The 18,885-nt window shown below is 32.8% G+C and overlaps 1 protein-coding gene across 1 annotated transcript in view; it reads left to right on the forward strand.

Annotated features, from left to right (window-relative positions):
* Positions 1-5,255: 5,255 nt before the first annotated feature.
* Positions 5,256-18,885, forward strand: part of LOC129222313 (DDB1- and CUL4-associated factor 8-like) — a gene marked incomplete at its 5' end in the record, with an annotated part of 47,074 nt that continues 33,444 nt past the window's right edge. Inside the window, 6 exons of the mRNA XM_054856802.1 lie at positions 5,256-5,504; positions 7,703-7,707; positions 7,940-8,075; positions 15,047-15,141; positions 16,855-16,962; positions 17,062-17,128. Coding sequence (XP_054712777.1) covers positions 5,256-5,504; positions 7,703-7,707; positions 7,940-8,075; positions 15,047-15,141; positions 16,855-16,962; positions 17,062-17,128 — 660 coding nt within the window. The remainder of the gene's footprint in view (positions 5,505-7,702; positions 7,708-7,939; positions 8,076-15,046; positions 15,142-16,854; positions 16,963-17,061; positions 17,129-18,885) is intronic.

The raw sequence follows: 18,885 nt of genomic DNA on the forward strand, positions 1-18,885 counted from the left end.
CAATCTCAATATTTTATTGAAATAAAAATGCACTCCTGAAAACTAGCACTACAGTGAGTAATGCCCTTACATTTAAAACTCAGAGATGGTGTGGTCTTTACATGTAGTAAAATACCTTAATGCTTATCACACACCAGAATATTTTTTAGATATAAAGTAAACCTAATCATTGTGCACGGAAAGTAACTGCAAGTGCACTATAATTATTGTGAAAAGGAGTTTTTCTCTTATGTACTGAAAAATTAAACTGTGTGAAATAAAAAAGACCAAAAGACCGTTGAAAATAAAAGTAAATCATACATGAAAATATTGCAGGATTTACATTGACTCCCGAGCTTTGCAAAAATAGCCTAAATAATTTTTTAGATTGACAGCAAAATATTAAGTGATAAGAAGCCAAACTTGGTAGGTAGGTAGGTAGGAAAATGCACCTTTTTGAGAAATTTTATTCTTCTCATTTATCCAGTTAAAATTACATTCATATGATGATGATGAAATATTTTTACTGTGTTTCGAACCAAGCAAATTCGCGAAAAAATGAACAATAAATAAGAATTTAAAAATTCACTACATTCGCTCTTTTTTTGTCTTCTCTGGCATGGCGGGCGCTTCCTGTTGGCGAATTTTAAGATAAGCCAGGTTGCCAACGTCTACTACGAGCGACTCTTTTATTTACATTTTGTATTATATTTGTGATGTAGCAAATCCGGGAAACGATAGAACGCTGGAGGATATGAGGTTAGGATAGCGCAAAAGTATTGCGTTGTTTATCTATGACTTGGAACTTTCTCACATATATTTTAAAACAAAATTCACAAGAGCCAAAATGATGGGAAGTTTTACGTAAAAAATAGTTCTAAATTGGAAAATGAAAAAACAATTTTTAATGTTCCTAAAGTCTCCATGTGATGCTAATACTAAAATATGTCGTAGGATTTGAATTAAAATTGTGTTGACATTTCTTTTCGTCTAAAAGCTCTTTATAGTATACATTTTAAATGTTTGTATGTGTTTTTTTTCTCTAATTTTGACATCAAGTGCTAACATTGCAATTAGGAGAACAAATAGTATATTCGCTATTGACTCGAGTATGATCCCACTTTTTCAAGCTTTTGCTTGGGAGAGTAAAAAATCAAATGTTTTTTTTGATAGCTTTATCAAATGGCTATAATTAGGTCCTTTTCAGAGTTGATTGTTAGTGAGATCGAAAATATTTTTTCTTTCAAAGTGAATGCTTTGTATCGTAGTTCAAATATGTTTACTCAATGTTCAGTAACGATCAGTAAGTTACATGTAATAAGAATTTCATAATTACACTCTATAACACTATATGTACACATAAGTTATCATTCCACTGTATACATGGTGTTGTAAATGATATATACTTATTCTCTAAACAACTTGAACTTTTAAGGTACGAGTCTATAAATTATGTTGAATTTCGTGGTAATTTTGAGAACACTTCTTAATTTATATTCGCTTCTTTTTTTTAAAAAGAATTTTTCCTACATTTAAACTGAAAGTCTTCAAATACTTTTTCAAAAAGTCTTAATAATTTCTATAGTTATTAGTTAATTCTGATTTATAAACTGCTAATTCAATAACAAGAGTTAAAAAGAAACAAATCTTCAAGTGACTTTTTGACGTTGCTAGAAAGTTCCATCAATCATTTTAAACTAGTTAAGGACAGCACTGGTATTTTGGATTATGTAGGACATATCGTCACCTCAGAACGACCGTAGGATATATTATTGTTGTTTCTGGGATTAGATGCCTTACAGTTGCTCTGAAGTGTTTGGTTTGCTTCAAAATCCCCTCTGCTTTTTCATGATTTTTAGGTTTTTGTTTTGTTTTATGATGTCAATAATCAAGGGCTCGCTTCCTTCAAGCTCAGAGTTGTTTACCTCCTATACTTTTCCGGCTTTTATATAAATTCATATATATTGGGGACAAAAATGCTGGCTATTAAAGCATGTAAATGAAAATCATAGGTTCGGCACTTTTTTGGTTGGCTATTAAACCCTGATAATAATGTTAAAAAAATGTCGTAGAGCAGTCGAGTAAGATGAGCAAGTTGATCAGCTTTTTTATTTTTTATCTCATCAAAAAGCTACAGTCATCATTCAAATAAGTTGACTGTTAATCAAAGGGTATTCTTCCTTTTTTTTAAAGCTTTGACTTCGGTCTAGACCACTAAGCATATTTTAAGCATAAAAAAAGTATTAGATTTACCTCAAGGGAATCCTTTTTGTGCAGAAAAACTTTTTCATTGTATACTGAAATGTAGATTTTGCTAATAGCAGTGTTCGACCTTTTGTACAAATGAAAAAATACCACGCCAAAATTGAAACTACGAGTTTCACCCTGTCAATCTGTAACTATTTATTTGAATACGATATAAAATATTAAAATTATTATTAACTTCATTGGTAAGAAATCATTTTCTACTCCTCTGCTTTCAGCTGAAAAAAAAAAATTACATTTTGTCTACGTTTGAAAAATTACACTTAAAAAACGGACTCAATTCAACTGATTTTAGTTTTGAATTTTAAGCGTTCAATTAAAAGAAAAACATGTGCGGGCATTTAAGCCGTAACGGTTAAAGCAGCTTGCTATGGGAGATTGTTCAATGTTCAAAAATAAAAACACTTATTTTCAATCTAATTTATTACTTCTCTGTAATGTTTGTTTCAATCGCTACGTGAGATCTTCCTCATTCTTTATTCAAATTCCCTGTTTTACGAATAATTTTAAATCGTATCATGCTGGCTAATGACAAAACATAGACGCATTATCTTCTTTTTTTTTGGGGCAAAAAGCTTTTTTTGCTGTTTTTATTACGCATTCCTTCAATGAATAGCATTCGAAAAGGAAGGCGCAATTACTAGGTTTGTTGGAGTGTCGTGCTGTTAATCAGAATGGCGCCAATTCAAATCCGTGCCTATAAATATCTTTTTTCTGTCAGATGCTCACATGGGCAGGACTGTATTTGCCACAACCTGTTTTTTCACATGCAAAATTACTGCTTTTTCACGAGTCACTCAGCCACACTTTTAATGATATTTATGTTTGTATTGAAAGTACGTAAAACCAAAAATCGAGCGATGATCAAATTATCACAACGTTTTATTTAACGAGGTTTTGTTACTGATGTCTTCAAATTACATGCCTTGTCTTGTGCGCTTACGTTTTTTCCGTTTACTTTTTTTGATTCTTCTTCATAATGTTCTTTCTTTAAAATTTTTAAAGAGCAAAATGCCTTATGAAGCGATTCGAAGTACAGTGCAGAGTCCGCGCGGGTCGACTAGTTTTAAAGATTAAAATAATGTATATGATTCTTTCTAAACGCTGCCTAATATTTGGACTGAATTTGCTCTAATTCTATCTCACATGAGAAAAACTTGATTTTTAAACATGCCGAAATTAAACATGAGCTTTGCCTAACCCCCCCCCCCCCCCCAGTTGATGGCATACATCCTCAAATGCTACGAAGTACTTCCTCCAAAATGAGAACAAAAACCCTCTAAAAATATCCTCCCTCAAACTTCAACACACATCAATGTGTCCTCTGCCCCTCCCACTGGTGGACATGCCCTGATAATAATGGAGCATGTGTTCAGATGTTATATATCATAACAATCCTGTTCCCTTCTACAACTTTGAACTACAGAAGTCATTTTTGGCTTTGATATTTTGATGCAGTACAATTTCGTAAGCTGTCCCCTCTGTTACATCTCATGTCCCCTCTGTTACACTTTATTTTTCACATTGTTTTGACTTAAACATTTCTATGGATGATATTATTACTTTAAAGCATTCTGATTTAGGAAAAAAAATAAGAGTTTCTTTTTTAAAGATCTCCATTTCACAGACTTATACATAAATTATAGTTCTTGTCTTGTTATTAAGCATTGTTCTTTGAAATGACAGATTTATTTGTATTTTTTTGTCTTAGAAAGTGTTTATGTATTTTTTTTTTTTTTTTTGAAGCAAAACCTGTGTCTGATGTCCTTTCTGTTACACTTGGAACTCACCGAATATAATTTATTTTAATTGATAAACGATCTTCAATCAAAAACTGCAATAAGCATCAACCTTTAGTATACAACATTACATTTTAAAGCTCAAAAGAAAAATTATGAATATTTATGGGAAAATTAATGCAGTTTGAAGTTAACAAAAGTGGTATAAAATAATACTTTAAATATAAAAGTTCCACTTCCTGAACAGACCTTGGGTCTTTTAAGAATAAGTTGCTTATTATAGTCAATATATGCTGGGATATTCTTTTCTTTGAATCGCATGAAACAATTTGCCAAATTCTGAAACTCTGCATGAGCTCTGGTTCTGGTCCCAAGCTATGTGAATTTTTGGCTCTCTACTATATAGAGAGAAAGAGTCAATCTACATGAAGTATTTTTTGCAGCAAATTATTAAGACATCGGGAAGAAAGAAGAAAACAGTCTTGAGACTTTCTCTTAACTAGATCCAGATCATGTTGCACTCTACTTAGTTTATATATTGTCTCTACAGCTTTTTTTATATTTTACCTTCTAATAATTTTTATTCATTTAATTTTAGATGATTTCAATGTTCAACATGGGAAAAATTGCAATGCAAGATGGACATCAGTTGTAGTATGTCGAGTAATCAAAAAGGTCCACTAATTTTGAGCCATCAAATCTTTGTGATTCTGCTGAAGGAGGTAAGCAAACGTCTTCCAACGAGCCATGAGTGGTAAAAGAATGAAGAAAGATGATAGTGGAATCAATGTTGTTCCGGAAAGTGAAAGTTCGGATGATAATGATGCCAGTGTCAATTTGGAAGATAAAATTACTAGCTCAATAAGGAGTGAAAAGCGTTCTGAGCCAAATAGTCCTGATTCAGGTAATCTTGATGTTAGCATCATAGAATCAGAGCAACAAGATCATAAAGAAAAAGATTTGACTGATGACTCTCAATTAAACAATTCAGAAGAAAGAACTGCAGCGCAAAATAAGAATTCCGATAGTTCAGCTGTCAGTTTCAAAAGAAGGTGCATCAACATCTAAAAGTGATAGTCAGCCAACTGGTGCAAGTTGTCTTAAACCACTGACTACTTCAAGTTCTGATGCAGATAGTGACTTTGACGAAGTTGAGCCTCAAAAAGTGGCTAAAAAGAAAGCAAGAGATGCTTTGAAATACGATCCTACTCCAATTGACACCTAAACCAAAGCTAATTGGTTTGTTCCCAAATCTTTCATATCTCGCAATATGGTAATTCTTCTAAATATTCACCAGATCTCTTCAGGTATGACTGTTATGGTAGTCTTCATGTTGTTGAACGTTTAGAGCTTATGTACAAAATGAAGAAACATGATGGATGTGTAAATGCTTTGAATTTCAATGCAAGTGGTACAAAACTTGCTAGTGGATCAGATGACTTAAGCATAATTATTTGGGATTGGACTATATCAGAACCATTGATTGAATATAGCAGTGGTCATAGAAGTAATGTATTTCAGGTAAGTTTCACTAGCCTTTTTTCATTCTTTCTTTTTCACTAATCATATAACTTTTTATGTGAAACATGTACTTTTAAATACGGTGGAAGACCAGTATAACACACGCCTTTTGAAGCTGGAGATTAATTGCGTCATATAGGTTTTGGCATTATATCTAGATCATTTATGAAACAATATCAGAATGTATCAATATGTTTTTCATATTAGAATAAAGAGTTTATTGTAATGAGTATTAAAGATCAAATTATGTTATTTAATACATATATTATCATTCACAAATAAATATATTTATAATAAAAAAAAAGTGCACTGACCTGCAACCCCCCTCCTCCCCCCAGAGCACCATTGATATCAAAGTTCTCATTCGGGAGGATCCCTGGCTCTGGTTTTTAATAGACAGGATCAAACTATTCCTTGCCCGCCTTCAAAGTGGTCACCTTAAATCAATAAAATTTTCCGAGGAAACCAAGAACTTTGAAATCTGTTCCAACTGTTCTGAGCAGGTTTCACCAGAACACATGCTCGCATGATTGGATCTCTCGAAACAGGATTTAACGGAGGATAATTTAACAAAGTTGAATTTTTTGAGGGTGTATGATATTATGGACCTGGTCTGGCACTGCTGGCCTAGGGGGCGCGCCAACAACAATTACATCTGTCATCAGCTAGCATTATAATCAGTACATTTTCTCATTGACCAAAAAATCCATTACAGGGTCAATAACTTCCTTAAAATCTCTTGAAAATAGCACGAAAGTGATTGTTTAATAAAAATGCTGCTCACCTTAGGTGACTGAAGGTTTTGTTTTGATCTTGAACCACCTAACTTTTACAATGAATGTAGTTAATTTCACATATGTCTCAAATGGATTATGATAAGCTATATAGAGTCTCAGATTCTGTTTGTAGTGTGAGTTAGCTTGAGTGGCAAACCATTCCAGGGTTTCTTTTGAGCAGATTTTAACTGCTATATCCGGAGTTGAGGTCTTCAAAAATTTCCATTACATACTGTTGATCAGTGCTTAGATCTGTTTTGTTGGTCACTTCACATCGCATGCATTTTGTAGGCACAAATGCAACTACAAGTAGCTTCTCGCATCCTGTCAACAATTTTCCTATTTTGCCAGTGAAACTTCTGGGACCAAGCGTAGTTCGATCTACATGATTGAAAAGATGGCGCATTGAAAGCTCATTCACGTATAACTGCACAGAATCCATTGCTGTGGAAGCTTCAGGATCAGTTTTATGTTTCAATAACACCTCTTTTGACTCCTGTGTTGACCAAAATTCCCTTAACAATAACCCCTTAACAACCGATTATAATAAACTTTGTTACATTTATCTCATCAACGGATAACAAGAAATTTACGTGTTTCCAGATGTCCAAGATTTAGACATGTGGCCAATACTCCATAGCCGGAAAGAGAGTACTTAAGAGATGAAATATTGCAAAACATTTAATACTACTCAACACTCATTACTCAGTAATCAATAATGATCATTTTTGAGCATTTTAACTGTAGGAAAATATTTTTTTTAAAATCAAAAAAATATCTAACCAAAACTAAGCTATTTTCAGTATTTTTTCCCCAAAATCAATCTTTTATGGCAGAAACAAATTTTGAAAATCAATTTTTTTGAAATTTATGTTTTTTTAATCTCTAAGACATTAATATCTTTTCTGCATAGGTAGATTTGGATTGACAGTTTTTTTTTTTTTTTTTCACCATACAAGGGCAATCCACCCTACTGCAGAAGGAGAGCCGGGCCTGCTGGTCTGCTTTTACATTTTTCACATTTTATCTCATCAAAACATTCAATGAGCGGTTTGATTTTCTACTATTAGTTTCATAAAATATTTCTCATCATCACATATGTTTTCAAAAGTGCTTAATTTAATTAAAATTTTTTGGTCAATTTTTAATAGAACTTTTTAAGGTGAACCTGCCTGACTTGTGCAGAAGGTACGTTGTTCGGCATTGTATAAACAACTAGTGTTAACAATATTGGAACTTATTTGCATATGTGTTTTTAATGAAAAACATAAAAAGTAAAGATCAATATAGGGTATTAAATTAAACCAAATATTAAATTAACCGACTTCTACTTCAATGCTATTTGTGCCAGAACCGTCTCTACATTTTAACAAGTGCTGACTGCCCCTATAGGTGCTCAGGGGCCCAGAATTTCTTTCACAGGCCTTGTAGAAAGTAAACAAATTTCTCTCATATCTCTTCAGTCTCTTAAACCTTCATAAAAGATTTTTTTTAGTGAGTGCAAGGACTTTTCTCAGGCATTTTTTCTTTTCTTTTTCCCTCTTCCCCCTCCCCCCTTTTTTGTTTTATTTGCTATTAGATAGTGCTAATTATTAGTGGTTGTGTTTTGCAATTTTTTTCAAGCTTCAATTTGATTTTGACTTAAATATCTAGGCAAAGTTTCATGCCGTTGAGTAGAGATTGCTACATTGTGAGCTGTGCTCGAGATGGACAAGTACGTATTGGAGAGTTATCATCAGATGGTTCTTGCCGGTCAACACGAAAAATTGCTCAACATAGAGGAGCTGCTCATAAAGTAAGTAACATATACAGTTCAACCTGTAATATCGGGACATTCAAAATTTGCGAATCTAAACCTGGACATTTTTCTGATTTTATTTTAACTCCAGGGTTGTTTGGTTTAAACCAAATGTTTTTTTAATGTTTTTTTTTTTCGAAAATAGTTTTTTGAAAAACTAAAATCGTTTTTTTCCCCCAAATGGTTCTATAAATTTTACATGTGATTGGAAGGTGTAAAATCCAATTAATGCAAAGTAACTAGAAAAGCTTCAGAGATAAATATTACATATTAATTAATTTGAGAACTTTTTTATTTTATTTTTAATGTAATGTAAATTTGCTCAATAGTTTTTCTTTTCTTTCTTAAATTAATGCAATAATGTTTGTTAGAAAAAAACTTCAGAACTTGTCTTTTTATTTGAGGGTTTTACTTGAAATGAGTTTTTTAAAAAAGAAATTGAATTACTAAATGCATTAAATCACAAGAAAAAATGTTTACAATGAAAAACATAATGATTTTTTGAAGCCTTTTTGAGGCAGTGAGAAGCAAAGGGATGTAAGTGGCAAAATTAAAAATTTGGAGATAACCAGTACAAGTAGTAGGGGAGCCTCTCGTCTGTATTAGGGCGGGAGATGATAGTACTAGTAGCCCAGGTAAGTGCTGCTGTACAGCATGATTTAGAAAAAAAATTCGATAAAATCATGCCTTGGACATTATATATAAACGTGTTTTACTCAAAACTTGAAAATGTTCATTTACTTTCCTTTGCTTCTCACCGCCTCATTTGCCCTATTTGTATAAATCCTCTTAATAAAGTAAATTATTCCATTTTCTGTAACTTTTTTAAAATCTTTTAAAAAATATGTGTTGGTCTTTTGATTTTTAAAATTGTGTAAGGTACACCAGACTTGTGATTCATTTGTAGATACTTCAAAATACTTTCTATCTTTAGAATACTTGATTTTAATTTCACTTTTGTTTATATATTTATCGTAGAAAGCTATAATTATGAGAAAAATGATTTACAAGATTTTATTCTTGGTTATTTATAATTATGTCTCAACTCCCACCACAAATTATTTCTTTGATTATTCGTTTGTGCCAAGGGCTATTTATTGATTTTAGATTACTTTTTTAGTATTTAAAGATTTTCAGACAATATTTCTCTTATAGAACTTATGAGGAACTGAAATTAGATGATTTTGCTTTAATTATTTAATTATTCATCAAGTAATTAAGTACAAATGTGAATATTAAACATTCATTAACAATTAAATCATTAAATATTCATGAATTTCCAAAATAAAATTGTTATTCTTACAATTAAAGTTTAAACCAAACAAACCCGGTTTAAACCAAAAAAAACCACCTGGTTTAAACCAAAAAAAAGCGGGGGGTTTCCAACTCTGTTTTAACTAAATTTTAAAGTCTTTGTTGCATTCAAATACCCAATTTAGCATGCAATGAAGTTTAACTTTTCAATTATATCCCAAATAAATATATGTACACTAACACTACACATGTCAGAAATTTCATTAACAATGTTGGTGTTGGAAGTCACTCATGCTAAAAGCGAATCAAGATCAACAACCAACTGATGGCAAAATTCGCAAAGAGCTTACAGGAAAGGGTTCTGATTTCAGTGGGGATCATTGTTAAAATATGGGTATACAAAAGGGATGGAGGGTTGTAAGCAGGGAAGGGCATGGGGGGGGGGGGTTACCTGTTGGCCCGAGTCCAAGCTTGAAAGGGGTCCAAAATTTTTTTAATGAGAGGTGAAATATATGTAGGAGCGTAATGGTAAACAATGTAGAGGGACCCCGTAAAAGTCGTTTGTGACAGGCCCCATAATTTCTGTGCACGTCCCTGGTTGTGAGTGCATGCCCCTGGTTGTTATTCAAGTTCAGTAGGTAGTCTTTGGGCTCTTCTTTGTAATTTTCAAAAATTGAAATCCACAAAATTTAGTTTTAAGCTATCGTGGGCATGGTGGAAGGAGGTCATGACTCTCACATCCCACTCTTTCAATTTGCACTAATTTTAATGATAACTGAAACTGACAAAGAGGCATTTAATCTGGAAATCAGTTTAAAAAAACATTAGATGAAGTATTAATGTTATCATTTAAAATCTGCGTGATCCAAAGATGTATCGCCAAAATAAGTTGGACACTTTCAAAAATTCACGTTTTTATGGATTTCTCAAACAATAATAAAGCATTAATTAACTTTTGTCACAAAAAATGTATACTTCAGTTGTTATTTTCCAATATAAACACCCTTGCATTTAGGGAACAAGCAAAAAAAAAAAAAAAAATGAGAAAATGAAAAAAAGGTTTTAGACCATCCTTTATCGTAAATAGCTGGGAATAATCTATAAATTTCCGAAATAAGTTTACGAACTGTATAGAATTATTTTTTATATTTTCATGGAAGTATCACTTATATTCGCGAACATACAAGCATTTCTTTGAAAAATACAAATTTTATTTGAAGGTGTTTGATTCATAACACACTGAGCTTTTCATGATCCCTTACCAAACTTTCAAAAAATTGGACAACATACCAGAGGCCCATAATACTGAAATTTGCAATTAATATATTAAAAATTAGATGAAATGTGAAAATATAAGGCAATTAATTTTCCACTGTGCATGCGCAAAAGTTTGCAATTTAAAATCTTCATAATTTAAAACCCAAGTAGATCTCTCAACTCAATAGAAATTCAAGCTCAATATCTTAAATATTAAGAAAAATATCTACAATCTAATGAGCTGAATTTCAACAATTTTCAGACAGGCCACAAATTGTTAGTGGTTATTTGCAAATTTGCAACACGTGCCTGCAATTGTTCAGTGTGATACATGATAAAAGCAGATTATTTGCAAACAATCCCTTACAATACATCACTTATCCAAGCACTACTGAAATTCGCTTATTAAATTGCTGATATCTTTCTAAATATTTAATGTATTGAGCTGTAATTTTATTGTAAGTTGGAGGATCTACTTGGGTTTTAAAAGATGAAGATTATTAAGTACTATCTTTCTTGCATGCACAGTGAAATAGTAAATGCTTTAAACATTCCTATTTTATCAAATTTTCAAAATTTTAATCTCAAATTTTAGTGTTATACTTCTCTTGTATGCTGTCAAGTTTTCTGTAAGTTTGTTAAGGTGAAAAATCCTGTGGTTTATGAGCCGATACCCTGCGAGAAAAATTGGTATTTATAATAGAAATGCTATGGCTTTGTGAATATAAATTATACTTTCACAAAAATATAAAAATAAATTCTACATGGTAAGCTAACTTGATTTCTGAAATTTATGTCTTACTAGCTGCGTTGCCCGGCTTTGCACGGTGCACTTCGAAAATAAAAGTAATGTCAAGTGACACATGTCTGCCGCATTGCTGAGTGGAAGTGAAAGTTAGTATTTCTGGTGGAAATGAAAGTTCTTATTTCTTGGTGGAAGTGAAAGTTTGTTTTTTAGCAGAAAGTTAAAGGTTATATTATTGTGTCCACCACAGTACTCCCCCCCCCCCACAAGGGCACTGAGGGCTACGAATATTTTGGGTTGAACCTCACTTGTCGTCCGGAACGAGTTATTGTGACAGGTGCTTCAGATTGCTGGGGGGGGGGGGGGGTTGAACAGACTGGTGAGCTGGATCTGGTGGTGGATGTGGAGGTGGACGGTCTGGTTCGTGGTTGAGCAGAAACGCGGGCTTGAGTCGGTGGATATTGATTACGGAAGGTTTACTGTTGATATTTAGAGTAAAGGTCTTGTCTGTACGTTGCATTCCCAGGTAGGGTGCATTATATGGAGGTTGAAGAGATTTTTTAACACTGTCAACACCAACAAATACGTGGCTTTACTTAAAGAAGGATGAATAAATATTGATCTTTTGTCGTGGGAAGCAGTAGGAGTAGATTTTAACGACTGCATGGATTGACGAAACTGTTGTAAAAAATTGTGGGATTCAATATTAATTGTTGATTCTTCTAGTATTCTGCTGGTAATCGGAGAGGAACACCATAAACCAGTTCTGCGTAGGTGCACTGCAGATCTTCCTTTACTGTTGCTCGAATTCCTAATAGAACCAGTGGTAGAGCACGAGTCCATTTGTCTTTATGGCATCGGAGTCCTTGTTTCAGGGTTCTGTGGAAACGCTCAACCAACCCGTTCCCAGAAGGGTGGTACGGTGATGTGCGCGTCTGTTGAACTCCCAGGACCTTGTTAAGTACGGAGAACAGGTTACTCTGGTGTCAGAGCAGTTCGTCTCCGTGCGTGTTAACTTGTGTTATTTCCCTGCGCTCGTGCAGAGCGACTTTTTCTGCCGCATTGCTGAGTGAAAGTGAAAGTTCTTATTTCTTGGTGGAAGTGAAAGTTCGTTTTTTAGCAGAAAGTTAAAGTTTTAATGTTGTGTCCACCACACATGTTCAACAATCAGGCTTCAATTAGAGAAAAAAAATACTGTAAAATTTCCTGTCAAAATAATCGTTCTTAAAGAAAGAAAACAGCAAATAAAAAATTCCCGAATAAATTGCACGCAACCCTCCATAAATACACCTAAAATACTAAAAAAAAAATAATAAATAGGATAAATCGCCAATTAATAATCAAAAGGGGAAATTTTTACCTCGTAACAAAAAGAAAATTTTATTTAGTTACTGCCGAGAAAAACAAGTGGCAATCTTCTGAATAGTTTTTTTCATGCTAATTTAAAATGAAATCACACAAAGTATAATTTTCCTATATGAAATTCTATTCCATTAGGCTTAAAAAATGCTTTTAAATGTTTCTCCTATGATTTTACAGCTTTGTTTTTTTGTGGAAATTCAAAGGAAATAATTCAATTTCATGTTTTTTTTTCGAACTTTTGAATGGTGCTCAATTTGAACTGGTTGGATAATTATTTCGGGTAGAAAGATCATTTAATGCCATTTTCAGGCCCTAAAATTAAAATTCGAACAATTCGGGATTTTTTTGGCGTTTGAAAACTCCTCTATGTTTTTTCTCGGGTGTCCAACTACCTCCCTGCCAAATTTGGTCGAGATCCGACGTAAACTGGATTTGTATAGGGAACATACACATATATATGTATTATTTGTTTCATTCATATAGATTCCCAGCTATTTACGATGAATGATGATCAAAAACCTTTTTTTGGGTTTTAAATTTGTTGCTGGTCCCCTAAATGCATATGTGATTATATTTTTGTTGGAAAATGACCGCTAGAGCATTCTTTTTATGTGACAAAAGTTACAGAACAATTCATCCGTGCAAGTGCAAAAGCTGTAACTGCAACTGAGTTTAAAATGAGAAATGGCCGTTTAAAGATTTCGCCTCCATGTATTTGGTTCAGATGCAACTTTTCAATATTTTGAAAAATATATTTACCATTGACATATAACCATAAAACATTGTATTTAGGGGAAATAAGTGACGAAGAACAACTTGGTGACCACATAACTCAGTTTTGATAAAAAGTGCAGATACGACTTATGTGCTTAGCACCCCGGGTTGAATTGTCTCCTGTTTCTCTTAAAAGTCTGAGAAAAATATGTACATTTTTGAAAGCTTTCCAATATTTTTGGTGATATAATGTATCAAAAGGCTTGAGCATAGAAGCTTCCTAAATGAGTTATAAGCTTTAAACAGCTCTTGTTGAGTTGGATTTTAAGAGTGGAGCTTTGATGTAGCTGATGCTTTGTGTGAAATGTTCTAAGATGACATTGCTTTTGGTGTTATAGGGACTAACATGTCTTATGTTAATATTTTTTTGCCTGTATATTAGGGATTGCAATACCGGACCAAAAAATCTATACTGGTGTTTGGTATTCTTAAAACGTGATACCGGAATACCGGTGTTTAATGCTGGTGTTTGAAAATTTTCAAAAAATGCTTGAAAACATATTGTTTTGTTGCCACATTTCATAATTTTGTACAAAAATTCTTTATGAAAACATATTGTGAACAAATATAAAGTGAAGGAACAAATGTTGTAATGAAAATCAATATCAGAGAGAGTAAAAAACGTAATGCATCTATTGAATTGTCTCTAAGCCTGGAACTCACTTTAGTGTTTAACTTTCCTACAGTTGAAAATACTATTTCTGAATTCACGCAGATTGGTGGTAGGGGAGAGTGTTGTACCTTAGGACACAGCTAATTTCTAAGAATCTATTTTTAGCAGCCATGTTTTTGTAAGTTTGTTGTACTAAAGTAGTAACTTCACCACTATGGTGCCATAGTAAAAATCATCATCAGATGAGTAAAATTGACAATTAAGTGAGAGAACGAAAATTTTCTGACTCCAATGTAAATACAGTAAGAAATAACAAAGTTAAAAAAGCACAAATTGCAGATTACTGCAGACACATGTTTTGACGTTACAAGGAACGCCTTTTTCAATGCAAAAAGTAATGAGCAAATGGATGAAAAGACATCTGAATGTATAAAAAGAAATCTGGTATATTTTAAATATAAGGAGACATTTAATAAGTTAAATTGAAAATTCTTTATCTGAAACTATTTATTATTTTCAGCTAATACCGAAAATACTGGTATTTTTTACTTCAGCAAATACCAGGATTTTGAAATTGCAAAATTGCTCAAAGTATCAGCATTCAGTATACTGGTATTGCAATCACTACTGTATATATTTGAGGTACCTCATCATTTACAACTCTCTTTGTATTTTATTTAAGTTTTGAGGCTCACTTGAAAGACAATATAAATATCTTTTAAGGTTGACTAAGTTTTAATTTACATCAATTTTGAGAATCTTGAAAATATTTTTTTTTTTTTTTGAATATTTTGAGAATATTTTTATTTAAAACCCATCACACAGTCCACAGATTGACCGGACTTTCAATGTATTGAATTTAAAATACTATGTAAATTCACTAAATTGGAAGCTCTTTAAATTTTGGATTTGATTTTTTTTTTTTGAATCTGAATTATCTTCCTTCTTCATTTTTTCATTTAGCTTGCTGTTCAAATGGATTCTCCTCATACTTTTTTAAGCTGTGGTGAAGATGCTGCTGTTTTTGGAATAGATTTGAGGAAGGAAAAACCTGAAAAGTGAGTAATATTAGAGATTTATCATTGAATTATATTGAATTAATTTTCACTCTTGAGACATTAATTTTAGACTACTGAGATACTTCCTTTGAATAGCTTTTGTAAATGGCTATTAGGAAGAATCTTGTTTATTTGCAGACTAGTACCCTGATAGTTAACAATCAGTGATGTGCAGTCTGCCCAAGCAAACCAGGCTGTGATTGGGTACTCCTAATGAGAAATTTAAAAATGAAATAATTTGTTATTTTTATGCTTATAAAGGACATGAAATATGAATGTAGTTTATATTTTCTGTTCCTCAAAATGAGTAAAACTTGGAAGTAGCTCAACCAAGATCCCCCGTGCACATTTCTCCCATCTGGGAAACAGTAAACTACGAACAACAGTCAACAAGCCTAATCCAAGCATAAACAGGAATGTTGCCATGATGACCCACATCACCCAAGATTCTATCTAGTGAGAGGAGATTGGCAAAGAAGTGCGTTTTACGGCGCTAATGCAGGTATGCTCGGTTTGCTTAGGCAGACCGTAGGTCACTGGTTACAATATGTCACCGCATAGTTAAAATAACATCACTGCAGGTCAAAAAATGACAAAAGTGGGATATCTCAGTGGAATTATGCTGCGACCTCTTTGTGACATGTTCTTTGTGACTTCATTACATTGGTGCTGAAACCATTTGTGGCATTTTAGTCACTTTGTAATATTGTCTCAAACTGACATTCGTAAGTTGTTGCAACCTGTTGATCATTTTCCAGTGACGGGATTGTAACCGTGATTTGACGGAGACCCTTTTTTGTGACCATCATTCAACTTTCGCTTACGATTCACATTTCAGTCACAATGCTTTTTGAGTACAAAACTCAAAATTTTGAAATTTTTGAGCATCAGCTACTTTCTAAATTTTTTATGATGGCTAACCAATTAAAAATCATCTTATCAGGGTCCGATTTACACACCTGGGTGCCCCGGGCACTGACAAATATGGTGCCCCCCCCCCAAACACACAAAAAATATGATAATAAGTGTTAAATATTATTTTGATTGAAAAAAACTTTAAAATACCGATTTCATACGAAAAAAGTTAAAAATTAAAATGTTTTACAAAGAAATCATTTAACATAAATCTAAAATAAATTTATGGTTTTCATGTTAAATTTTTTTTTGCAGTTGTAAATGGGAAAACTATGATACAAATGGTAAAGGTAAATCATAATGTGCTTTCTGCGCATCAATGATTCCTTATATATTTTCTCCTTTGTTTTCTTGTAGTAAATTCATCTATAATGTCCTCATAATCAAGTTTCGGTCAAACTTCTTTCTATTGATAATAGAGCTAATAAAGATAATTTACCATCAGAAATGAGAGTACGCAAAGGACACTTAATTCTCTTCAATAGCGAAAATGATCGTTCTCCGCAACAATTGGCTAATGTGCTTTCATTTGATAAAAAAATTGTCAAATGACTAAAATTTTTTGTTTCCTTTAGTTGGAGGCCCCGAACACTGGTCCCTGAAAAAATAAAATTGATAACAGAAATTTGGTGCCCCCTTTCCTTTGGTGCCCCGGGCCCCAAATGCCCTGCCGTAAATCAGTCCCTGCATCTTATTACATAACATACTCTGCCCCTGCCATGAAAAATACAGGAATAAATTTGCTGTTTTGTGATTTCTGTGATAATGATTATGGGTTTGTCTTTGATACATTTTTAGACTGGTGGTATGCAAAGAAGGTGAGAAAAGGGTTCCTCTGTATTCAATATTTATAAACCCTTCTAAGTCATATGAATATATTGTAAGTGGTCGACATCACTTTGTTAAGTAAGTAGCAATATTTATGACTTCTTTCTTTTTTTCACTGTAGAAATAATGAAGTTCATTGAAATGTGTTTTGAATATGTTTTACATTTATTTTTTCAGAGTATATGATACTAGATTTTTAAAGAAAAATGATGGGTTTTTAAAGCAGTACTGTCCACTGCATCTGGTATATAATTTTTTATATCAAATTTTTACTTCAGGATTGTCTATATCGTTTGTGAAAACTAAGTTCAGTAAATATTTTTCATGTACCACAATATTTTTGTAATGAAAATTATAATTTTTCTGATATTTGCTCATGCAACAAATAAATTGCATCTGATATACATGTTTGCAATCAGTGCTGTTTCACATGAAAATTTGTGAGCAACATGAGGGGTGTCACAAATTTTTGACCATTTATGTAGTATTCTTTATCTCATAATTTAGACTTGACCAAGTATTATTAGAGCAATCTAGCTAAATATTCAATAAGAATTTACAGAGTTCTTATTATTTTAATAGATAGTAGGAATTTGCTTACTAATAGATAGTAGAAACTTGCTTATTGTTTTGCTAAAAGCAAAGGAAAAACAAATGAACTATAAATTTAAAACTTTTCTTCACATAGTATAAAGTTTTTAAGTTTGGGTTGCAACCAGGGCTGTGGAGTCGGCGGGAAAATGACCAACTCCCTCTACAGAAATTTTAGAACTTTCAACTCTGACTAATTTACCCCAAAATCAATTGGCCTCTGCCTCCGATTCTGCAGCCTTGGTTCTACACCTGCTTGTTATTAATATCTTTGGCAACACAAATATACTATGTTCTAGTTACACCATATAGCCAAAGGTATTGAGACACTTTCAAAAATTCACATTTTAAAGAACTTCTCAATAAATACAAGATCAGTTGTTCTATAACTTCTGTCATGTAGAAAGTATGCTTCAGCTAAAATTTGTCAATAAAATTTTAAATCACCCAGGCATTTCGGGGACAAGCAAACAATTGACTGACCAAAAAGGTGTTTTAATCATCCTTCATCCTAAATAGCGGGAAATTAGCTGTAAATTTAAAAATTAGTTTACTTGCTATGCACAATACTGTTATCAGAAGGTAAAGCACAGTATCTGCTGGAATGAGGTTTTGAGATTTTTGAAGAAACGTGTTTTGGATTCCATACTAACTATAGGGAAATGCTGGAATTTGATGTTTTCCTTGTGCCTTATTTTCAGTAGAAACCGAATTAAGCAAGCTTGTGCAATAAAGCTGAAGTACAAAAGAAAACAAAAATGCAAAAAAGAAAAATGTGCAGGTACCGCACTTGACCTCCTCATTGTAGGACTGCCGAGAGCCAAGGCAGGACCTTTGTCAGTTTTGATTCCCAGGCCCCCTTCCCCTCATGAAATTGTTGAAACTTACTCTGCTCCAATAATTCCAAGCCAATCCTCTAATATCAGCTCAATTCATCATTTTAGCAGAAAATGTAAATTGTTTTCAAACCTATAGAAACTTTTGAATTTACTTAATTTTGTTCGTTATTTATTACGTCAAGTATGCATGTAATATACGAAGTATATTATTCTATCAATTTGTGCTTATAATATACATCTAATGAGTTTCAGCGGTAGTATTTTACTTTAATCTATAGTTTTGTTTTCAATAAGTGGAATTTCGGATAATTCGAATTTTTTTCGCTTTTGCTGCAACTTCTACTTAACTATAATGCCTGGAAAGAGTAGTGAGCCAATCGACGGACGAAAAGTGAGGTCAGATCTGCGGAAAACGCAGATGCCGCTATACCCAGGGAGCACGCTATGTTTCTCAATCAGATGCATTTTAAATGGGCGATAACATGCAAATTTCGCTGCTTTAAAGCCCCATTTTCGGATTGAACTTATTTCAACGTAAAAGATAGATTCTCTAACGCATTCTATATGTGCC

The sequence above is a fragment of the Uloborus diversus genome, chromosome 5 (genome assembly GCF_026930045.1).
Source record: "Uloborus diversus isolate 005 chromosome 5, Udiv.v.3.1, whole genome shotgun sequence".
Classification (NCBI taxonomy): Eukaryota; Metazoa; Arthropoda; class Arachnida; order Araneae; family Uloboridae; genus Uloborus; species Uloborus diversus.